The sequence below is a fragment of the Alnus glutinosa genome, chromosome 6, assembly GCF_958979055.1.
Source record: "Alnus glutinosa chromosome 6, dhAlnGlut1.1, whole genome shotgun sequence".
NCBI lineage: Eukaryota > Viridiplantae > Streptophyta > Magnoliopsida > Fagales > Betulaceae > Alnus > Alnus glutinosa.
In genome coordinates this window covers 972,442-998,133 of record NC_084891.1, presented here as the reverse complement: position 1 = coordinate 998,133, position 25,692 = coordinate 972,442, and the positions used below count along the sequence as shown (strand labels likewise).

The 25,692-nt window shown below is 36.1% G+C and overlaps 2 protein-coding genes across 4 annotated transcripts; one reads left to right on the top strand and one right to left on the bottom strand.

Moving 5' to 3' along the window:
- Window positions 1-1,794: 1,794 nt before the first annotated feature.
- LOC133871365 (uncharacterized) lies at window positions 1,795-2,507 on the bottom strand. The gene has a single exon (XM_062308804.1). The coding sequence runs from the start codon at window positions 2,398-2,400 to the stop codon at window positions 1,891-1,893; it is 510 nt and encodes a 169-aa protein (XP_062164788.1). The 5' UTR covers window positions 2,401-2,507; the 3' UTR covers window positions 1,795-1,890.
- An 8,660-nt stretch (window positions 2,508-11,167) lies between these two features.
- Window positions 11,168-22,690, top strand: LOC133870919 (transcription factor bHLH80-like). Of its 3 annotated transcripts, XM_062308196.1 has the most exons (6): window positions 11,168-12,093; window positions 13,244-13,363; window positions 13,482-13,547; window positions 17,070-17,138; window positions 17,414-17,471; window positions 22,408-22,690. In XM_062308196.1, exons 1-5 carry the CDS (start codon window positions 11,629-11,631, stop codon window positions 17,459-17,461), a joined length of 768 nt encoding a protein of 255 aa, XP_062164180.1. In that variant the 5' UTR covers window positions 11,168-11,628; the 3' UTR covers window positions 17,462-17,471; window positions 22,408-22,690. The 3 variants fall into 3 exon arrangements, with proteins under 3 accessions (XP_062164180.1, XP_062164181.1, XP_062164179.1); XM_062308197.1 differs by lacking the exon at window positions 22,408-22,690 and having other exon boundaries at window positions 11,170-12,093; window positions 17,279-17,881; XM_062308195.1 differs by lacking the exon at window positions 22,408-22,690 and having other exon boundaries at window positions 11,205-12,093; window positions 17,414-17,881.
- Window positions 22,691-25,692: the final 3,002 nt, after the last annotated feature.

Here is a 25,692-nt window from a genome sequence, read left to right as displayed (position 1 = left end):
TTTAATAAAAAACTGGTTTTTCCTTTTTCTTTTTCGTTTGTTTTTTTTTTTAAAAAAAATTGTTTTTATATTTTACAGTTATTTTTTTTGTTTATTATTTTTTTTATAAAAAAAAAAAAAAACTTTCTTTTTCGTATTTTATTAATTTTTTTAAAAAAAAAACTAATTTTTTAGTTTTTATTTTTAGTTTTAGTTTTTTTTTTTTTTTTGAATTTATAAAGACATTTTTGTCTTATTCAAAAAAATTTAGGGTTATTTTTGTCTTTTTGTTGGTCTTAGGAGGGATATTGACATTTTTTGGTAGTTTGAGGGGGGCAATTGACACAATTGGTAGTTTAGGGGGTACATTGACAATTGGGTGGTAGTTTGAGGGGGATATGTGTACTTTTCCCAACAATATATGGTAGTGTCTAGGCGTGAATCTCTTTGGTTTCAAAAGAAATAAGCTCCGTTCTCTCTCCTCTTTGTGAATTCTTCCTTGTGCAAGTTCCCTCCCCACCTTTCCCTGTAAACTCCTCCCCCTTCCTTGCAACCCCATCTTTCTCTCCTTCTCCTCTCTCTGCCCAACCAACCAGCCACCCAAAACCCTTGAGAGTTTTCTCTCGTACCAACCAACCAACCAAAGCTTCCGCCTCTTTTGAGGTTACTATCATGCCGGATCTTTTTCTGACTCTTTATCTTCTCGCTCTGCTCTCAACATAGAGCTCACCAGTTTATCCTGTCTTCTTCCACCGTGTTTTGTGCGTTTTTTGGATGGTTTTGTGGGTCGAAATCTTATGATCTAGATCTACACTTTTCAGCCCATTTTTGCACGACACGCGCCTCACTAGTGGGTTCGTCGGCGTCCTCCGAGTCTATCGACGGTCGTCGTGCTCCCCACCGCTGCCCACTAGCCAGAGCGTCCATTGCATTCACCAGGGACCTTCCTGGCTCGTGTGGACCACGTCTCCTCCAACCGCCTCTCCCCACCACGGCTTGTGGTGTACTTCGGTGTCTCCATCGTCTCCCACTAGCGAGAGGCCTTCCTTTGGCCGTGCGTGGCTCTCACGTGCCACCAGAGATGGCTCCCACTCCTCTCCCCTCATCCGGGCCTCTGTTGTTGGTTATTTTCCTGTTTTTATGTTGTTGTGTTTTGTTTTAGGCATTTCTATTGTAACCTCTATCTATTTATCCTCGTTTTGATGTTTAAGTTCTTCGGACTCTTTTACATCTTTTGGCATTGGTGTCACGAATCACAAGGTTCGCATCTTCGGAAGCATTGTCCCCGCGTACTTTCGTTTATAGTTTAAATTCGAGTTGCCCAGCCCTTGTTTTTATTCTTTTTCATTCCTGTTGTAATTCTGTTTTCATGTATCTAAAAAAAAAAACAATAGAAGGTATTATTTTCAACTCCGAAGCCCCACCATCTCACCTAAGTTCCAGCCTTCCACACTATCAATTAGAGGCTGGTCTAGGCTAAGATTCAAGATCTACTCAATATATATATATATATATATATATATAATATTTAATATATAAGAGAGAAACTCCACTATCTCTTCATTCTCTTCCAGCTTCCGCACTTTACCAAATGCAAAAACTAAATTCAAATTAATAAATAAAAAATAAAAGAAAATCTCCCACAAAATTAACTTAGTACTGTTTATTAATGTGTTTTAGGAATTTTTTTTTTTTGCTTAATTATTTCTTTAATATCACGTAAATGTGAAAATTGTTTTTATTTTAAGGAAAAAAAGAAAAGAAAAAGAACTGTAACAATCGAAGCCAAGAATTCCCCAATAAACAAAACAAATCTATCAAAAACTAAATAATATTGGTGACAAAATTCAAAAAGTCATTTACAGAAACAAAGACAAGACAGAATCAAACACATGTATCTGATCTCCAAAATCAAACTAACAAAGGTGTGCTACTGCCATTAGTTGTGACATGAAATCCAACATTTCCATCATCAGAATCATCACCACAATCGTACACAGATCCGACGAGAAGCATCTGATCCTCCAAGTAGCGCTGCAACAGCCCCACCTCTTCTTCTTCGACGCCCCGACCACAGCCCTCCTCGCACCGACTCAGAGGCTCTTCCTTCCGTCTCCGGTGGCGGATTCGGCGGAGGCAGAGCTCCGCGGCGCAGAGCAGCGGGAAGGCGGCGCAGAGGAACGGCAATAGGAGCGGCGAGCAGAGGACGAGCAAGCAGTAGCGGATCCGGCGCGAGCCGAGCCAGGACGCGGCAGCGGCGGCTAGCATGATCGGCGCGGTGTTGTCCGTGGGAGCGATCGCGGCCATCGGATCATTGCGATGCGGAGAGCTGGGAATTGGAGGGGGCCGGAGGGTGTTTGTGACGGTGTCGTTTTGCGTCGAAACGGCGGGGTTCCCACATGAATGGGTCGCTTTATACATGTGATGGGAGTACCGAGTATCGTTTTGTCTTTTCGATTCAAAAGTCTGCGAATATGTATTCAGACAGGCACTTGGATGAATGACGGAATCCACGTGGCCTATATAGAGCCCACCTAGTAATTTAGGAAATAAGGATGTTTTACAAACTAGAAACCCTAGGAGGACAAAAACTTTTACAAAGAGAATTTTAAAACTAACATATAGCCTTATGAGAGACGTGGTGAGGCTCCACGTCAGCTTAAGAGCTTAGTATTAAAATAAGTTAAAACAAATTTTTTTTGTACATAGACAAAAATACCCTTTCATCTCCTGTTGAACTCACTTCCTTGGAAACCATCAAACCGTCGGAAACTCAACACGCCAGCTACCACGACTTCGACCCCGACCACCTAAAACCCAACACCCCGACCCACCGAAAAGCCAACACCCCAGACAATCTCGGACTGGACCATGACGACCACGCTTCTGGTCTGGGAAGGGCCAAATCCCGGCCGTTTTGGCCAAGTATGGGCCGGATCTCGGACATACGGCCAGGATCTGGCAGTTGTGGCCGGGGATGGGCCGGATCCCGGACAGACGGTTGGGATCGGGCCGTTCTGGCCAGGGGTGGATTGAAACCCGGACATATGGTCGGGACGACGACGGTACTGGACTACTGGAGTGATTCGTTCATGGTTGGAAGGGTATTTTGCTAAAAGGGTATTTTAGTCTTTAGATATAATGTCATGTTAGTTTATAAAGTTCTCTTTGTAAAAGTTTTTGTACCCCTAGCATTTCTCTTTACAAATTTTAAAATAAAGATTAAAAAAAAAATTAAAAAAAAATAAAAACATAGCATTTACAGCGATACTAGCTATTTTAATTGCTCAAAACACACATTTTTCTAATTTAACTATTATCTTTTTAAAACAAATTTCAACAAATTATCTATTTTACTATGTACCTTTTTAAATATTAATTTTATTTTATTTTTAGTTATTTTTTAACCTAACGTTTTCTTCCCCTCTCTCTTCTCTCTCTATAGATGAAGTTAAAAAAGAATGTAATGAACATGTGATTAGGATTCTCTTAAATTATTTGCTCGAATTTGAAAGAATTCGAGTAGGTGATTGTAAGAATCCACTTATGGTACCCACCTTACCTCTACGTCAGCGCTAAAGATAGACCTCTCAAATTCGAGTATGTGATTGTGAGAGTTTACTTATGAGACCCACCTTACCTCTGCATTGATGCTAAAAATAGGCCTATTAGCGTCGACATATGATATTTGTGCTATAATCTTTAATGTCGACCACATATATCATCAGCGTTGGAACTTTCGGGTCGACTTATTAGCGTCGACGTGTTGACGCTAATACTCAATAGTGTCAACTTGGGTGCTTTTAGCATCCACAAAGTGTCGACGCTAAAGAGCAATTGTTTTGTAGTGCCTTTATAACCCATTTATGTTTTAGATGATCACTTATTTTCTTTTATATACGGTACAAAGCATTGTAAAACACTTGTTTTAAAGGTATAAAGCTATATATTACAACATTAGCTTTTTTACAAAAAAAAAAATTTTAAAGTCTTTCATCCACTTTGATTAAAGAGTTGTTCTATTTGATCTTCGTTCTTGAAAGTGTGTCCTTAACCAAGGTAGATGCTATAGTTTAATTCTTGGAGGTTGCGTGTTCAGAGATCCAATCACACTGAGTTATATACTCCAAGAGGTACGAATCAACCTTTAACGACAACGCTCTTGCGATTTTATAGTATTGTAATGTATTTATTTTATTGTTATTTTTCAGATTGGGTATTATTTTATTTCAACAAGAATTTTGTGCATCATCTAAAATTGTTTCCAACACATCTGAAAAAATATTTCAATATCTCATTCATGCTACTTGAATTTGAGATTGAAATTCAAACGTTTTCCTCCAAATTAATTATTGAATCAATTAAGTCACAAGCTTATAAGTCCATATAAATACCCAGGATCAAGCACACTTACGAAAATACCGTTCAGGAGTTTTATAAATTATTTCATTTTGCAATAAAACTGTTAAACAAGATATTGTTAAAATATTAACAAGTTAGAGGATCATATTTAATTTGATTTTTTTCTTTGGCTAAGACGATAAATTACCAATTGTCGGAAAAATTTAAGTTGATAGAAAATAATAAATACGATCATTTAATTAATATTATACTATTCTTACGTATAAAAAAATTAAATATTTAATTAAAATATAAAATAAATTATAAAAATAAAATTCAAACTTATAACATTTGCTCGAATACGATGGATGTTAAATCCATCATTTATTTTTGCAATGAACTTAGCAATCACGATGGCTCATTTCTAGGCTTTGAGCCAAGAACCTTCTGGATCCAGCTTCGGCCGATTTCTAATATTTTTTTATTTTTATTTTTGATGGCTTTGTGTTTACTCTATTGAACCTCATGTATTGTTTATGTTTATTGTAGTGATATTTTATGTTGCTCAGAAAAAAGAAAAAGAAAAATCATTTTGAATATTTATGATTAAAACAAAAGTACAGCTCATGTTACCCGACATAGCCCATGCCAATTAGAGAGACATGGCCAATGATTTCAATTTCAAATGAAATGAATAATATTCATTTCATAATCATAATTTAAAAGTAGTGCATTTAACAGTATGTACAAATGAAGCAAATATTGACATGTTTTTTAAAAAATTTAAATTATATAGATCATTAGATACAATAACTTTAAATCCCAATTATGATCTTATTGGAAAACCCTTTCGTGTGAGAATTGAGTTGTATATATAAATTTGAAAGAGACGCATGAGTGAGACTTGTTAATTAAGACACCTCTATAAAATGGATTAAACCTTTCGTTTTATGAATCTACATGTCTCTAGGGATTTCCAAGAGAAAAAGAGTGAGAGCAAATATTCAAGTTTTGATTATGGTTGGCACCATCATGTGTTTTTTTTTTTTTTTTAATTATTCATAATTAAAAAGAAAAAGAAAAAGAAAAAAGAAGCATATGATGGTGCCAACCATAATCAGAACTTGAATATTTGCTCTCATTCTTTTTCTCTTAGAATGAGAGCAAATATATATATATATATATATATATATATATATATATATATATATATATATATATTGTGTATTGTTGTATACTTTGATTGTTAGGGGGTTTGATAATTTTAAAAGGATCTGTTTTGTTGTATAAATTTAAACACATTAATTATTTTCACATATCAAGTTAGAACAATTTCAGTTTGGAAAACTCTGTTATATTTTCATATCCATGAACAACATTAGAACTAAAATTATCTACTTCGATCTATATCAATCTCGTTCAAGGTGATTGAAATTGAGATTGAAGTTCAAATATTATTCTGCCAATTTAATTATTAAATCCAGACCAATCTTTTTTATATTATGCCACCAGAATTTCTCCCATGTCTCCTGAAGATTGGAATTGCCTTTAGGGCCTAAAACTTCAACATAGGTTGAAAAATAATCTTTGGAAGCTTGCCTGGAATTTGCTCCTTGTGAGAGCCAACCTTAGAAGATTCATTCCTCTTCTGCAAAGGACCACAAGAAACCTTACAACACATTCTCCTAGAATGCCCTTTTGCTAGAATCCTCTAGGGGAACTTTCATTGGCCTCTTGATACTACTGTTTTATGCAAATCAACCCATCTCTACGTGGATTATAGCCATCTTAAAGCTCACAGCCTTCTAGCTAGTCCAAGTTTGAATTCTCGAAAAATTTCATATTCATTTTGCAGTCACTATATATTTATCACATTTGTGTTAAAGTGTTGATTAAATGATTACATTTACCTCTTCCTATAAGCTTAAACTTTTGGGACAAGTAGTGATTTAACATTATATCAGAGTTAAATGTGCTGAATTCGAACCTTGACTCCGTTATTTGCCCTAATTTCAATTAAATATTTCACATGTTTGGACTAATCTATTAAAAGGGAGTTTGAGACGGCACGTGAGGGGGAGTGTTAAAGTGTTGATTAAATGATTAAATTTACCTCTTCCTATCAGCTTAAGTTTTTGGAATAAGTGACGATTTAACAATTTAGTTTACCATAAATTATCTTATTCATAATGCAATGCATCCTGGGATCTCAACTTCCATCAAGTACACCTCTATCTCTTCTATAACTCACATTTTGCCTTAGCACTCTTCCCTTACTTCCATCTTGTCTTCTCCCCCTCCTGGCATTATTAAGGCAAATTTAGATGTCGCCATTTGACCCGAGTATGCAGTCGCAATTGATGTTCCTAGTGACTCTGATGAAAATATTATTGATACTGCCACCAAGCACCTGCTCACTAATGGCGCTTCAATTGGTGAAGTTCAAGCTGCTTTGTTAGCTGCTCAAATTGCAGCCTCATGTGGATACAATTCCCTTATCTTAGAAGAGGATGCTCTTACTGTCACCCTTACTATCAATAGTCACAACTTGTTTGACATCTGCTTACAATTGCTTTCTATTCAAAGCTGGAAAACTATGAAAGTTTTTCATAATGCTAATTTTAGAGCATATTATTTAGGTAAGTAGGCTTCTTCCTACTTTGTATTTGATATCATTTTCAATTGATTTCTCATTTTTTTTTTTCTTCCATACGGATTAAGAGTGGAAAATGCCGTCCTGTCTAACAATTTTACCCCTTATTAATTAGGAAAAAAAAAAGTCAATATTAATATAAAGAATTCAATAGCAATTAATGAAAATGTAGTCGAGGAGTTTATCAAATTTCTTTTGATGATTCCCATATTAAATGATACATCTTTTCTTGGCTTTTACTTTAGATGAAAAGAGAAGAATTTTTTATTTTTTATTTCAAAAAAAAAGAAAAAAAGAAAAAAAGAAAGAAAGAGAGAGAGACTAGATAAGAAAGGCTCAAACTTTAATTTGAAGGGTGGGACTCATATATATATATATATATATATATATATATATATATATATATATATATATATATATATATATAGGAAAACTATACTTACCCTTCTTAGAGAAAGGCCAAGTTAACTGAGAGAGTCGAGCTCAGGTCGTGGGTCTTTGGCCTTGGGTCTCCTTCCATAAAGACTAAAAGGTCAGGTCGTGGGTTTATGACTATCGATCCGTGAAGACAGGTTGTGGCCTGTGGGTCTCCTCCCACATGTTTGTTTGTTTGTTTTTTTTTTTTTTTTTTTTAAAAAAAAAAACCTAATGCAAGGGTATCATTGTCATTTTCATTCACATGTATAGCATGTAATCCATTTTTTTTTGTCAAATTTAACAAAAAAACCCTAACAAAAAGGGTTAATTAAGTAAAGGGGCTAGGTAGTTTTGGGTTAATCACAACTTTTTAAAATTTGGGGATATTGAAAATTGGATAGTAGTTTGAGAAGGTAAATGTTATTTTTCCTATATTTATTTAATGACTCAGCTCCCAATATAAAATAGGTATACAACTTTCTTGCACATAAACGAAACAAAATTTGGAAATCTTACCATTTTGTATTATTAAGTTTACTTCAATTATTGGTTGCTTTTTATTATGTCATTAATTCTTCACATATATATGTGTGTGTTTAATTTAATACTTGTGCTTCACCTTATGCTACTGCATATGTTGAAGTCTTTGCTTGATTTGCACGGCAGAAACCTTATATGCTTGTGTTCATAATGTAATTGTTCTTTTGTTGTTAATTTCTTTTTAGTAAGGATTTGACTCTAAAATTTAAAATCACTAATAACACAACTTGTACATCTGTGGGGTTTGATTTGTAGGCATAAACCCAAGTTTAGATCTAAATTATAACCTATAGAATGCGTCTTAGCTATTGGTTAATTAAATCTAAGTCCTAACTTAAGAAATAAATCATCGAAGATTAATTTTCAATACCTTTTGTCAGCCTCTGCGTTTAATGAATATAAAGATGATGGTAATATTTTAGCCGCAACAAGTGATGAAATATGGGAAAATGGGAGAGCATGCATGTGGGAAAAGTTACTTGGTAAGGTGTATTGGTGCCACAAATCAAGCACCACAACGTTGTAAGGGTGACAAAATTGTGGTTAAAATCGCTGATTATTGTCCACCAAGCTACCATGGAACCATCAATCTTTCCGAATATGCTTTCTCTTATATTGCTGACCCCAATGTTGGAACAATTAAGATTGAATATGAAGTGTAAGTTAAGCTCAAGGGCTCAAAATTAACATTCTTGTACATATGGTGCATAAAGTATGCATACAATGGAAAAACTTGGTCATAAAGGTTAACAATTTGATGAAACAATATCTATGTAATAAAGGATGGCTCTTCTTTCTTTCTTTGTGTAAGTAAATATGGAATGAGGGCCCCTTGTCTATAACATATGCAATTTCTTACTTCTCTACTAAAATTATAGGTTGTGATTCAATGCAATATCTTTATACAGGGTGCACTAGTTTTAATGTAGATCGTTCATTTAAAATTAACTCAATTTATCGCCATCTCTCCCTCTACTTCACCACCTCCTCATCTCCCTCAAGCTCTTATGCTGCCACCTCACTCACCATCGTCATATAGTGTGGGTGGGCGAACCACTTCATTGGCAAATGAAATTGTTTGGCCACCCCAAAGGTAATTCAACTACCCTACACCACAAGACAATAGTGAGAGAGGTGTCGGAATAGGAGATTGATGGTGGTGAAGATAGTGAAGGAGCATAGGGAGAGGCAGCAGTGGGTGGAGAGGTAGTTGAAAATTAGACACATTATTTTTCAACATAATAAATCATGTTGTCGATTTTAAACCATTCGTTAAAGTTACATTATTGCACCCTGTGAAATACCTATAATAACTTAGAGCTATATTTGAGTCAAGTCGAGTAGTAGCTTTTCAGACTTAGTGCGGCAACATCATTTATATGATCAAACTTAACTCAACCTCGAGCCGAATTTTAAAAGTGATTGAACTCAGCCATAGCCGAGTTCCAGCTTGGCTCGAACGCGACAATGTTACAAATGAATACAAGAAAATCCTTTATTCACACTTGTTCCAAAGACTAATGAATAGCCACCTTCGCTATTATGTGCGTCTTCATTTGCTTCCCTTTTTATGTCCTACGGACCATGGCTGTGAACTATTTAGAATGAATTTTGCATCTTCAATTAGTTGTCCATACTTGCTCCAGTAGCACCCTTTTTTTTCGCAAAAGCATTAACAATTTTCAAAGCATCTCCTTCAACCATAACATTTTGGAACCCCAAGTCTACTAAATTTTACAGTCTTCCAAGCAGTCAAAGCCTCTGTTACATATAGGTAAGAAATATATGGCTTTGTGGAGCACATTGATGATAACATCTTCCCTTCATGATTTCTAACAATGAACCCCACCCCTCATCATCTTTCTATTTTTGTCTACAACAGCATCCATTTAACAATTATCATCCAATAGGTGGTTCTTTCATCTCAATTTCACTATCGCTTGGTCATTGTCCACATTATTCCTCAAGTCTTTTGTCGCTTGTTGAAATTCTTCCACAGACTCTTTTACGCTTCTGATTAGAATGATGCAAAAAAATACCTCCATGTACCATTGAATTTATCCGGAGCCAAATTCTTCTTGCTATAGTAGCCACCAACTCTAAGTCATCATTTAGTCTCTCCATAAGCTTCTCAAGAATACTTATGAAGTCATCTTCTTTAGCAGAACATTTTTGGATCTTCCTATTACAGTCTGTCGAAACATCTATTGACGACGAACAACTCCAATTAATATGACTAACGGTCTCATTTGCCAAACCACATATGAGACAAAGTGGGTCATGGACTCTCCTTTTAAAGAGAATTTCTCTAGTAGGGAGAAGATTTTTGCAAACCCTTTATAGGAACATCTTGACAACCCATGAGCTACTAATTTCCAAATTCTCTTTCATATATTGCTACAATTTTGAATATTAGAACAGCCTCATTTTTCTTGCAAATCTCATCATTTTTCAAGATGGTAGGCACTTTTAATTGAAAATCCTCTATTTTGACTTTTGAGTACCAATCCACACAAGTTGATCTTCTTGCCTGCCATGATTAATAGCCAAACCACAAATGCTCCCAGCTTCCTCCTCGCTGAAGATCTCTTCTATCAAAGAAATTTAATATTTACGAGCCATGTTCACGAACAATAACCAAATCGAGTCGAGTTTATACAAAAACGTATATATTTATGTGTTCACGATCAACTTATTTATTAAATGAACCGAAACTCAATCTAGAGCGACCCTCTTTGCAAGCAGCTAGCTCTTATAGATTACCGGCCCTAGCGGAAACTAATTGTGACCTTAGGATTCTACTCAAATCTAATCTGAATGTGAAACCCTAAAGATTTTTTTTTTTTCTTAAAAAAAAAAGAAAATGGTGAAAACCTTTTTGGTTTTTTAGGGTAAGTAAAGGGTGGAAACTCATCGTGACCATAGGATTTTACTCAAAACAACACTAGCTAGCTATATAGTTGAGGTCCCTACTTTCCAAAAAAGGTTGGGTTGGAAAGAGTATGTCATGTGGAAGTCCACGTCAAAGCCAGCTTTTTTCTCGGTATGCATTTGTGGATGGTCAATTGCTCTCTTGCTCCTTAAATTTTCCAGAAAAAGCAAAACATATTTGGAGAGGGGGAGTCATTCGAAGCTGAAAATAAACCATAAAAAGTAATCACTTCTCATTAGGTTATTAACCATACATCTCCACGCGCCTTCCTAAACTCCCCATTCAGATTGTGAATCGGAGCGTGAAAACCACAAGTCGTGGTGCGGCTGGGGCTGGCTCTTTACTGTCAACGTTGAGCGATAAAAAGTTTCAGAAACGATGACGTTGCAGTGCTCTAAGCCTCTCACGAGGGCTTCCCCGCTTTACAATGTTGCCCATCTCTCATCTCTGACAGTGTACCCAATCCCCATTTAACCACCGTCGATCTCCCTCCTGAATAAGAATCATGCCCCTATACACCCATTGAACGGTGGGAAATCAAAGTTATCTATCCACGTTAGATGTACCAGATCACAGATATTGCGAATAGTACGCCATAGTTGCAATATCTGAAGAAAGAACCATCTGTTCTTTGTTATTCTTACCAAAGACAACCGAAGAAAACCCATAAAAGGCCAAAAGAATTACTATTAAAAGAAGGGTTTTCCTTTCTTAATTTGGAAGCTCTATTGAAGCCAAACCAACGCCCAAGACCTCCTCAACCCAGATGCAACCGACACCTGCCGGTACTAGTGGCAGTGGCAGTGGTGGTGAACTGAGTCGAGGTGGACTCGCCCGGTTCCGCTCAGCTCCGGCCACGTGGTTAGAAGCACTTCTCGAGGGAGAAGAAGAAGAAGAGGACCCATTAAAGGCCAACCAGAGCTTAACTCAGTTACTTGCAGGCTCCAACTCTTCCACACCCACTTCCAGAGGAGACTCTGTCAGCTTTGCTTCGTCGGCCGATCCGGGGCTGTTTGAGTCGGGCTCCTCGGCCGGGTTCTTCAGGCAGAACAGCTCTCCGGCTGAGTTTCTTGGGAATTCGGGTGTTGGGTCTGATGGGTACTTCTCCAACTTTGGTATTCCACCAAATTACAACTATGCGTCGCAGAGTATTGACACTCCTCCGGGGAGTAAGCGGGCGAGGGAGGTGGAAGCACAGCACTTGACAGCAGCAAAGTTTCCTTCTCAGCTGGTAAACTATTTGTTAATAAATTTGAAGCTAAATGTGGTTTCTTTTTTTCTTTTCTTTTTTTTTTTTTTTTTTTTTTTTCCTTTTTGGATGAATGAGATTTTTATAGAAAGAACACAATTACAACACCCCAGAACCACTGGAACAGAAGCTACTCTCAATAGCTTATAAACCACACCAATCCAAAAACAACAGACACAACTAAACAACTCCTAACCAAAGCCGGTTAACAAAAAACGGAACCAATGCAATACAATCTCCAATTTTACAGCAACTACACTATTCTGCAGCAGAGTCATTTTCTGGAATCCCCCAACTTCTACAAAGCTCTAAGTTTTCTTGTGTCCTGTTTAACTTTCCTCGACCCATAATCATAGCTCTTATCTCCCAAGTGATAATCTGTACCATCTTTTCTTCTGTTTTGAGCTAATTCCCAATTTTAAATCATTCATCTGTCTCCATAATTTATAGACTGTCGCACCCCAGCTCAGCTTGCATAGGACAGCTTTCAACTTCCTACCCTTTCAACTCTTTTATCCCCCATTTCAGAATATCATCCCAAGCAATAAGAGGATCATCTATTAAATACATTTTGATCACCTCCCTCCAAATTCTTTTTATCAAAACCTCAAGTAAAAAACAAGTGATCCCTCCCCTCAATACAACTCCTACAGAAGAGACTCATTACTGCCCCTTTAAAGCCCCACTGCAGCAATCTTACACCCGTAGTTAAACTATCCGTCATAGCTATTCAAAGAACAAACACATGCTTTGGAATGGCCACCTAATACCAAACTACATTCCACCAATCTACTTTCGGCATACGGTGCCAAATAGCTAGCATTCCATGTATCAGAACAACAGTAGTTGCCCTTCTTCAAAATTACCAGAACAGGTTGATCATTTTTTCCAATCTTAACCATACACAATTTGCTCTGAACACCAGCCATCTCATCTGATCTAGCAGCTGGCCAACACCATACTTTTCGTTTCAAAACACTTGCCAATCTTGCCTCTACCTTACCTCCAGCATCATAGACCAATCTATGACCATATCTCAAATAAAGAGTAAGAGAATTTCATTTGGTAATAGAATTTAGAGGTGATGTAGCGTTCATATGTTTGTTTGATTATTTATTTGATTTTTTGGTAGAAAGAGGAGCAAGGTGGTTTGATAGATATGGAGATGGAAAAGCTTTTGGAGGATTCAGTTCCTTGCCGGGTTCGTGCAAAACGTGGTTGTGCTACGCATCCTCGGAGCATTGCTGAGAGGGTGAGATTGATCACTTTGTTGCTGCATTCTTTCATAGTATATAGAAAGCCTTCAAAATATTTCTGTTTATCCTGACTAAATTTTCCTCAACTTCTTCTATCTCTCTCTTTTGGCTTAGGTTCGAAGGACTAGAATAAGTGATCGCATAAGGAAACTTCAAGAGCTAGTGCCCAATATGGATAAGGTAATTCTCTAAATTACAACTAGCGTATTTTTTTTAATTTTTTTTTTTGTCTTTTATAACTACTAGGAATGCCTTTTTCAGATAATTAATATTGTGATCTTTGTGTTGTTAGTTGAAGTTAACCAGCAAACATGTATGAGAGCAAATAGTAGATTCTCAAGATAAGATTAAAAGAATTAGTTATCATGACCACATGAGTTATAAATAAACTAGTTAAGGATTTTGGAAGACTATAATACCAAATTAAAAGTTCTAACTGCAGGGGCTTTGGGGGCCATGGACTCACTTGGCCTCCTCTGATTTCCCTATCTGATTGCTTGTGTGTCACTTTAATGTCTATTCAAAGAATTGCATGACGAGTAGTGATGAAGAGTAGTGGGTTAGTAAAGGCAATCTTGTACTTAAATTTTAAGTGGTGATTATAGAGGAATTCACCACTCTCTGTGATCATATCTTTCTCATTCCATCTTTCCAATTGTATTTAAAGGATTAATTACGAGAAACATGCATTTCTACTTTTCGTTTCCCTTTTTTCTCTCTCCCCCCTCCCCTTTTTTTTCCTCTCCAAAACCCTAGAAAGCTCCGAAAAACCTAAGAACTCAAAATAGTTGATCAAAAGAAAGTTGGGAGGATTAGCCGGAGTCATTTGTATAGACTGTATGGCTGTCCTTACCAGTTATAAGGACAGCAGGCAAGTTAACATGGCCTAACTCATCTTCCTTTACTAAGTATCCCAGTGGTTCTACTTTGAGTTTTGAGGTCATTGGATATGCCAAAGTTATTTTCTAATTGTCGAATAACAATTTATCCCATCCAGAGTCTTATTTTTTGGTCACCATTGGGATCGCCTCATCTGCTTTCTTTGATCTTTGTAAGAGTGTCTAAAGTTTACAAGGCATAGGTTTGTGTCCTTTGGCAAATGTTTTTATTTCTTGCGGATGTTTGCAATCCAATTTAGATGGAAATAGGTTTTCGAATGCCTCTGTTGTAGCTAGTTGGTATTTACATAAGTTGTTTGTTTTTTATTAGCTAGTCTTGTAAATAGCATCTGTTATGTTTGTTGTGATGGCTGAATATTGAAGTTTTCTCATGATTTCTCCTATTTCTGCATTTGATAATGTTAAAAAGCGGACTGCTACCTTTAAATTGAATGAGGCTAATTATATAGCGGCTCAAGCTAGGGAGGTGTCACCATTGAATGGGGATCAACGTGATAAAGTTTTAACTTACAAATGACTGGAGAAGTTCTCATCCCCATTCATTTTCAAAAATAGAACACTGATTATTTCACTGTTATACGTTGGTTATGGAATAGCATGGAGCCTTCAGTGAGTGTTTTTGTCATGTTTCTTGGTATGGTTTAGGAGATTTGGCTTACAATCGATTTTTTTTCTTTTTAATTGAAGGAAAGTTGCTTTGAGTTCTTCAATTTGGATAAGGATGTTTCAAAGCTCAAGTAAGAGATTAGGCAGTGTTATAGTCTATTTAAGTGAATTCTTGATGATCTTAGCCAGTATCATTCTTTGACAACTAATTGCAGAGGAATTTTCTACTAGTTTCTGTCTAGGCTGCATTTGGAAGGCTTTTTTTTTTTTTTTTAACTCGTAAGTGGGGATGAGTGCTTCCCTTTGCTTAGTAAATTTTATTCTTGTATTTTAAGGGCCTCGTTTACATATATATGCCCCTCTAGTTCTGTTGGATAAGAAAATTTAGCCTTACATTCTTTAACCAGTTATCAAGGTGCACATTTAAAAGTAGAGGCAGTAGCTCACAATCCCCAGAAGTATAGAAGACTTTTGAGAAAGTTAATTTACTTGATTGTGACTCAGCTTGACATCACTTTGGTTGTCATAGTGGTTATTTAGTTCATTCAAGCTCATTGCCATGTTGTGTGCCATATCTTGATGTATACAAGGGATGCTCCTTGCAAGGATTTGGTGTTCAATTAGAAAGACAATCTTGACATTATTCGTTCTCCAGATGTGGACTAGGCTGGTGATCACCTTGATAGGAGGTTCATGGCTGACCTTTGCACCTACATAGAATGTGATTTTGTTACTTGGAAGGGAAAAAAGCAACAATGTGGTGGTGAGATGTAGTGCAGAAGTGGAGTAAAGGACCATGTCCTATACAGCACGTGAGATCATATGGTAAGATCTTTCCTGGAGTAGATGAGCTTTTATAAGAAAAAGCCCTTGAAGATGTTCTGTGATAACCAGCAATTTAGATAGCCGGTATTCTCAAAAGCAAATCAAACACATTAGCGATGAATGTCATTGAGTACAAGCTATAGTCGTAAGGAAGCAAATTGCAACATCAATGGGAAGTCATATGATCAGATATGAGTTACAGGCATAAACCTTTGAAACAAGCTGGGCATGATGAACATGTCCGCTACAGGGAGAGAACAAGGGAGTTGTGTATTAGTGGCGATAAATCTTATATGCTTATACAGGAAATGACACTTTTCTTTAGAAGTCACCACTTGCCATTTACATTGGAGCTTATAAATGGGCCTCAATGTGCAAAACCGACCATATTGGTGTTGCAAAAGAATTTAGTTTTACCTTTAGGCCTCTGCTAATGTCATGATTTTAGAGTTTCTTATCCAATGTCAGAGACAATTCCTTTACAATATGGAACCAACAGCTTTGTCTGTGTAAAATTGCATGCGGAGGAGAGGTAGATGGCATAGTGAGATTTTTCAAAGCAATTTCTTTATTTTGTTGATTGGTATTGTAGTTTCATGCAAATATGTATTTTTTTTAAGCATAAAAATCAAAGGAGATGCATATCTGATGGTTAAAATCATGTTGAGGAAAATTAACCAGTTAATATTCTATTAAATGGTGCAATACCAACACAAATTGTTGAGATAGATTTTTTTATTTTATTTTTTTAATTTTTATGTGTGTAGCGAAATCGCTTGGTATATCTTGATTATCAAGCAAGTTCATAATGGATATGTGACTCTAAATAGAGCTGAGTAGAGGTCATGCCGTTCATGCCATTTAGTTGAGAGAGTTAGCCGAAAGCACGTTGATATATTTTTTTTGTTTTAGCATTCAGGAAAATAAAATCTGTTTTTACAGAGTCTCTCTGGTTAAGTAGGGTGATATTAAATGTACTTACAAAGAAAAGTACGATAAAACCTATTAATTGGCCTCAAATTACATAGTCAGGTTTGTACCGGCAGAGTAAGAATTTGAAATTTACTTTCTGCTTGTTCAGTCTATGCTAAGAAATTGAAGGAAATGAAGAGGAATTAATTTCTGAGTCTTATGGTTTTTCAATTTTTATGCCTAAGAAAATAAAGCATGTGCCAATTAACTGTCTTGGTTAAGAGAAGTTTTGTTAACAGCAATCCTGGTAGTTGGAAACCTCAATCTTGGATCATTAAACAAGAATATATTAATTTCTTTGTAGAGTTGGTTGATGTGTGAATAAAACTTGGATAAAGATCCATGTGTCCTCAGACTTCGGCTGCAATTGTTTAATTGGAATTCTTGTTGTCACTTGCAGCAAACAAACACCGCAGATATGTTAGAAGAGGCAGTAGAGTATGTTAAATTTCTTCAAAAGCAGATTCAGGTACTCCCTGCATACTTTGAAATTTAAGAGTTTCTAAGAAGATACAGGCAGATAACAAAATTATGAAACTGGACAATTACCATTTTATCTTACATAATTTTTCAAATCCATATATTTTTTTGCTGTTTCCCCTCTTCTAGGCAAATGACTAGATGGTAAGAGGTATGAGATTGAAAAGAATAAATAGGAAATACAATTGGACTGGATATGATGTTTAACTGAAGTGCAAAACGGAAGGCATATTTTTCACAAATTGAACATCCCGGACATGGCAGGAACTCTCTGAGCATCAACAGAACTGCAAATGCGTTGTCAAAGATTAAGCAGAAGAAGGTATTAAAAATGGTTCCCCCAATCATGTGTAATTATATGATTTTTGAGGTCCCAAGGTTCATCATGGTAATTTGCAATTAATATCCTCTGTTCTCTCAACTATTCACCTTGTAATTACAAGATCTGGTACTTCCCTTCGATATGTAGATTTCAGGTTCCATAGTTAAGTTTAAGATCAAGACTATCTGTTTCATCTTGGCAAAACCTGTTAGTATGGTTGTAATTTCTACTGGAAAAAAAAAAAAAAATGTGGTAGTAGTTGCAAAATAATGTGCACATTAATATATTTTTTCAATTGTTGCTCCATAGGCTTCCTTGTTTAGGATACATGTTTTTTCATATTTACACTGTATTTGGAAAATATGTCTTTTCATAGTTTACTTATCAAGAAGAAGCTATTGGATGGATAAGATCTTTGTTAATGATATAATGTGTCATTATTTTTTACCTACTCCCCATGAATAAGTCTTGTAATTTTATGTCATTTACTCTCAACTGCAATTGTTATGTTGTCATGGTGGATAAGGTTTTTTTTCATATGTGAAGTTATTGATGCATATGGTTGAATTTCTTAACTTTCTACAGTAATTAAGATTACCTTTCGGTTTTTGCAATTGTTTGTTCCAAGTAATATCAAATGTTATAAGTGTCAGAATAATATTGATACCATGTCAGAATAATATTGGAGAGGTATCTGAAAGAGAGAAAGAGCGAAAACAAATAATGGACTACATTGTCTTCAATCACCTTGTCCTTACAATATTACATTACCACTCATCCCTAAACTACAAATGGTAGGGAATAAAGCATATCAATTACCTGCCTATATAAATATATTCTTCCATAAACAGCTAGACTAAATAAAGTAGAATATATGTGTCAATTTTGCACATAATGAGTCGTCAATTCTGCTAACATTCCCCCTCAAATTGATGCTGGATGAAGCATCAATTTGTCAATTAGAAAAAAAAACAATAATACTATAACTATAAAATATTCTAATATCCCCCCTCAAACTCAAGATGGAAAATTCTGAAATCTTGAGTTTGATTATTTGTCTTTATCTGAAAACCTTGAACTGGAAGAGCAACGAAAACCTTGAACGGGAACTACTTCCCCCGAAAACCTTGAATGGGAATTACTCCCTTGAAACCTTGAACGGGAATTACTCCCCCTGAAAACCTGGAATGAGAATTAATCTCCCTGAAAACCTGGAATCACCGATTAGAACCGGATCATACCCAAAAATCACTGATTGGAATCGGCTACTACCTAGAACTTGAAAACCTGGAATCACCGATCAGAATCGGATCATACCCAGAACTTGAAAACTTGGAATCACCGATCATAATCGGATCATGCCCAGAATCATCGATAGGAATCGGCTACTACCAAAATCGGCCGCTCACATAGAATCGACCACACCAAAAAGGGACTTCCTCATTCGGAACCTGTCCATGCCAATAGATTCCACAACCGTGGAATGACACCACACCAAAGGATTCCACGCTCACCATGGAATGACACCACAACAAGGGACCGCATGAACCGCCCGACCACACAGAAGAGAGGAGCACCCACTGGAAACCCACTCTCTAATTCACCCGAAATACTCCTTCAAATTTTTTTATTTTTTATTTTTTATTTTTAAACTCCTGGAAAAAAACACCACACCACACGTTGCACAAAACACACAGCACCACACACTGCCCCCTCCACGTTCACCAAGAACCGCGCAACAACCGAAAACGAAAGCACAGGAAACGAAACCCTCCACGGAAGAACAGTAAGACAGCAATCGAACTGTAGAACCCTCCAGAATTATCGCACTTAGAATCAACACAGAACAACAACAATAGCTAAAGCGCTGCCTAAGGACACGCTTCTTTCTCTGGATGCGAACAACTTTTGGCCACTGCATAAGAGCCCACCACACGTCGAACTGGTTCTGAAACAGCCCACCAAAGGACAGCTCACTGAAGGAATGGAGAACATGCCCAGAAAACGCATCAAGTCAATGCCGACAGCAAGAACACGCACACTGCAACTGTAGCCAAACCGAAGTTGTCTTCTACAAAAGCTGCCGGAAAGACGCCAAGACTTCACAGAAACACCGGAAACGCTTCCGTCCACCACAGATTGCCGGAGACAACCTCAACAGAGATTGCCGGCAGTCATCCAGAAATCGCCGGACCACCAAAAATCTCCAGACCTGAAATCGCACAAATACACCCCCAGAACTGGACGGAATCACCTAGAACCAGAACCTCCCGGCACCCAGAATCACCCGATCATACTAGACCACCTGGAAATTGCAAACAATCACCAGAATTTCCAGACCCGCACCAGAAAAACAGCCCAGAATATTTTCAAGGCACCAAACAAGATCTGTTCACAGAAAACCACCAAGAAAAGGGCACAGCCGAAACACCAGAAAAAGACACCGAACCACCAGGGACGTAATCAAACAGAACACCAAAGGAACACTTTGATACCCACTAACCCAGGACATTGAAAGACTAAGAAAACCTAATTTAGATGATTTGTGGCTTTGATACCATGTCAGAATAATATTGGAGAGGTATCTGAAAGAGAGAAAGAGCGGAAACAAATAATGGACTACATTGTATTCAATCACCTTGTCCTTACAATATTACATAGGTCTCTATTTATAGAGAGACAATGAGTGGTAACTAAGAAACCCTAAACTACAAATGGTAGGGAATAAAGCATATCAATTACCTGCCTATATAAATATATTCTTCCATAAACAGCTAGACTAAATAAGGTAGAATATATGTGTCAATTTTGCACATAATGAGTCGTCAATTCTGCTAACAATAAGTTGATCATGTTTGAATATTTTATTTAAAGAACAATGTTCTATATATATATTCTAAACAAGATATCGATTGGCTGCTTCTTTTATTAGTAGTTGAACATATGTATTACTTATCAAAAAAGAAATAGTAGTTGAACAGATGTATTATGATAAATAAAAAAAAAAAAATGAATTGTTTTTAATTTTAATTTTAATTTGCTTTCTTGATTAAAGTTATATAGATAATGAAATTTGCATCTTTATATCTAATCTACAAATTCACCCAGAACAAGAATTTCTGTTTGTATTGATGTTCACTGGTGCATGGTTAGCAACAGTGCTTTATCTTGTGACACTAATTTTCAATTTCAAGAAAGATTTGTAAGTATGTTTATGTCTTTATGAAATGCATACAAATGAGTATTTTTTTATCTGTAATGAAAGTTTCTCATTTCAAAAAAATGTTAATGTTCTAATGCATAAAATGCATTGATATTTCTGAGTGCAGTGGCTACAGATTATAAATCATGTATAAACATTGAATTTTGGACTCTCTCTCTCTCTCTCTCTCTCTCTCTCACAGAACTTAGAGTTGTTGAGGTAAATACCCTGTGTTACTGGATAATTTTTATATTTCTTTTTCTTTTTTGGTAAAATCATTTGTTTTCTTTGTTTGAATCTGATGCTTTCACTAAACCCCATAAAATAGTAATATTTATGGCATTAGGTAAGCTTTTTATGTTAGTTTACCAAATGAAGTAGGGTGGAGTCAATGTTCAAAATGTAGTGCATGATATCTAGTAGATATTTTAAGCATTTGATATTGGAGCAGTGGACAGAAAATGGCCTGGTGGAGCATCCTGAAATGATACTTGTGCCTTTCAAGTGGAAAATGGCGTTGGGAATGCCCTTCACCCTGAACTTTTAAGAGAAGTTTTCTCTATAACATGGAAGACCACATTATTGAAAGAGGAAACGGGAAACCTATAGTAAATTATAGTATCAGATGGCATCTACTTGTTAATGAGAATAGTCAAGAAAATTGAACTTTTATTTTATAAACATTGCTCTTGAAGAAACGGAGCATTTTCGCGTTCAGTTCTGATAAATTCCATTCAAAGATAGGAAATATGCAGCAGAGCAGAAGCAGGGGCGTAACTAGAATTTTAGGAGAGGGGGTTCATAAATTTTTTGGGGATAAAAATTAATTTCGGGGTCTCCATTTTATAAAAATACTTAAATTTAGAAGAAATTTTCAAAATTTTGTGACATTTTTTAAATTTTGGAGTGGCCCGGAACCCCCCAAGACTAGGGTTGTTTCCGCCCTTGGGCAGAAGAGTGTTGAGTGTCTCGTTCCACCCTCCCATTCTGCCATAGAGCATTTGTTTTAATTCTCTAGAGTGCAAAAAGATTAAGCTATATATCTTTCTTCGACAATTGTCAAGTTTTCTGTAAGCATTTTCTTGTATTTTCGTTTCTGCTTCACAGTTTTGGTCCTTTGGATGCTTACTCATTCAATACATAGAAGGAATTTTATATATAATTCCGATTGCTGAATCCCAAATACTTCTAGTCTTATTTTTGTTGCCTCTTTAAACATTTATTATTGAATGCCAAGTATTTGAGAATAGTGTGACTTGTTCGTAAAGGGATTGGATTGCTGCTAATACTTTGTTCTAATGATACAAATGTGGTGTTCGATTGGTATGTGAATCTCTGATAATTGTTGAAGTGAGATCAATGGTCCGGCAAGCAGGTTGTGATTCTGGAGAAACCCAAGTACTTGTCTGGTCACTGGACAAATAATGCTATATTAAGTTACCTATGGTTGGAAAGGAATGTGATTGGACAATTGTTATCATGTCATTGATCAAGGTGAATGTATAACATATGCACAAGAATCTCTAGCTATTTTGTAACACTCTGGTTCCATATTAGTGAAATTGAGCTTTATAAGGGATTGTAAGAAAGCTCCAAATTGACTGGTCTTTTTGGGGTCATAATGCGGAGGTGACTAGCGCTTTTTTCTGTCGTTATAAATTTTGTTGCCTAGATTGTTAGCAATTCTAGCAGCAAATGTGAGAGAGTTTTTATGGGGTCTTCCTGCTCGAGCAGGTCTCCGCTAGTCCACCCACTTGTTGGGGTAGGTGGTTTTCATGGAGGCTCTCAATCCGGGCTGCAAATTGATGGGGATTCGAATCTGCATAAGTCTAGTCTTTTTAAATTTTTAAAAAGGCCTAACTTGCAACTCGAGGGTTAGGTTGAGTAGCTCTTTGCCTGTTGAAAGGAGGAGTATCACACTACTACTTTGTTAGGTTATGCTTAGATATTCCCATATTGTTGTGGAATTTGGTTATAACTTGTCTTGTCATTTTGGGTTTGACCATATTTTTACCATTTGAAAGGACCACCATGCATGTCAGATTATTGTAGCTATTTCTACTATTGTTTTGTCCTTTGATTATAACTCAATTGTGGGATATAACTGTTTTTAGTGAAGATAATATAATTCAATTGACAAATAAATATAAAGCGGAATATAAATAAAGACACAAAGAATTACGTGGTTCAGTTTATAACTTATGTTCACAAGATAAAGCTCAAAGGGTTACATTTTGCTCTTTTTTTTTTTTTTTTTTGGGTGATGTTTACAATATAATAGACTACTATTTATAGAAGAATTATAGTAGATGAAAATAATACAAATATACTTTAACTACAATTAGGTGATAGTCTTCAACTGTAATTAGATGATAGACTTCAACTGTAGACCTCAAATTACAACAATTCATATGACGAAATGAATCAATGATTAATAAAATTATTAACTTTAAAGCCAAACACTAGAGTGATAACTACTAGAATCCAAACAAATAGAAAATAAATGAACACATAGATTTTGGTAATGAAGTGGAAACTTTTGAAGAAATCTTCAAAAGAAAAGCTTTTGTTGGGGCAATCAACTTCAAAGGTATCCACTATAGAAGATTGATAATGATGTCACAAATTGATCTACTTACAAAATCTTTTGGTGTGCAAAAGACCAGAATTATGAGAAATAAGACAAAACAATCACACCATAGAAGCGCTAAGATTTACAAGGTTCCCTCAATGTAGGCGATCGTAAAGAATCTGCTATCCTAATACTGTAATTTGTAAGAATGATGGTGTTTATGAATGAATTACGGAAGAGTTGAATGAATGAAGTGTTTTATGGAAATGAATCTCACTTTGGAATTGTAACAGGGAATATTCGAGAATCCCAATCTCCAGATGAAATTAAATCACTAAGAAAACACTCAACTCATTTCATGCCTTTTACGTTACTACTATACATCTATTATATAAAGCCCACATGCTTCTAACCACTTCTAACAAATCAGCCCAGAGATTAAGGCTCACGCACGTTTCTTGGTACATCAGAAATGTGCGTTCAACCCGGCCACTTGTAAAACTGCCATTTGGTCTCCATAAAACGCACTGGCTCGCATCTTTGCTTCACAAGCTGCCTTCCAGTTCCAGCTACACATGGGAATTGGAATAGGATCCTATTTGAAAAATGGATGGTATTTGTTTTATGATCAGAATTTAAAGTTAATATATCTAATAGTGTATATAATTTCACATTATTTTTAACTTTAAAAGACATGTCAACATTGACTTCATATACATTGTTAGATGCATTAACTTCAAATCTTGACATTTTATTTAAAATGGATAGTATCAATTTCATTAAATGAACTCTTCCACGCTTTTCCTCTTTGAAAACCCTAGCCGACGTCTTACCTCAGACATAACCGTAAGGTTATGTATATATAATAAATGATCCTCCTTTAGAACACTTTGCGCACAAGGTGTGGGTAAGTGTCTCGTAGCTAGCTTGTAAAGAATCTCCCATGTGCTGTCCTCTGTCGGAGCACCGTGCCACTGAACCAAAACTTCAGTCAGAGGCCGATTTCCCACCTTCTTCAAGCGTCTGTCCAAGGTGGCCTCAAGTTCAGGTTTCAACTCGCTATTATTGTCCACTGGAGGCAATTAAGGTCGGTAGGGGTAAGATCTACTCGCCCAACTTCTTTTTAAGGCAAGAAACATGAAAAATTGGATGTATACGTGAATCTTGAGGTAGATTTTGTTTATACCCCTTTTTTCTGATGATCTGATAAGAGGACCAAAAAATCTAGGAGCAAGCTTTAAATGTCTTCGCATTGCTACAGATTTTTGGCGATAAGACTATAAGCGAAGATATAATCTCCATCATTGATTACTCTCTCTGTTCTGAACTTGTCTGCATACATCTTCCTCTTGCTATGAGATTTCTGTACATTCTCTTTCAATAGCTGAATTATTTGCTCCCTACTTTTCAATTGCTTGTCTACTGGCTACTGCTTCATTAGCTGTAGTTCCAGACACATAAGATAGCGACCTCGGAGGGACATTCCCATATAGAGCCTTAAATGGGGTTAACCCAGTAGAAGAGTGATGATTGATGTTATACCACCACACTGCCATAGGTAGCCACAGCATCCAAACCTTTGGTTTCATGCCCACATAACACCTTATAATAACCCTCCAAGCATTTGTTCAGTGCTTCAGTCGTATAAGTTTGGCTCTCGACTCATTAGCTTGTTCGTGTGTGTATATATATAAAAATAAGTTATATAAATACATGTATGTATATTAATTATTAAGTATTTTTTTTCTAAGCAAGTACGAGGGGAAATGAGAAAACTACATCAAATGGAAACACAAATCTACTTGAACTCCTACTACAACACCAAACAAACTTGAGAACGAAAGCAGGGATATGAACACTGATAATGAATAGATTCGAGTTGCCAAAGAGGAGCACCACCATGGTATCTGCTATATGACTGATATACAATTAGGATGAAGTGACAGTGAAAATTAATTATTGATTTTATTTTTTTACAAGAATTGATTCGAAAAGACTGAGTTACTCCAACATTATCAAGTTGTATGATAGTTATATAACAATATAATAAATAACGCTACTCTTACTAATATTAGCGGCCTTTTCGGTAAAGGCTACTAAAAAATTGCCGCTATTGTAGAAAAATTATAACTAAAATTCTTATCTGAAAACATTTTACTAATAATAATGAAATTGCCTAAAATTGAATTTGACTTTGATGTTTTTGTCTACTTTTAGGAAAAATTAATGGATTCGAAAAAACCAGAAATTAATTTTTTTTACTAAACCTCTTTTACTTGGTCAAAGGATATTATATAGAAACTAGAAGTCTGAGGGTGCATATGGAGTTTTCTAACGTTGTTCTTCGTTAGTTTGCTTCACTAGAAAGAGAGAGAACATCAGCTGGCATATGATTCACATGCCCAACACCGTGCGTCCAACGCTGATAGTTGTGAAAATGCTATGCT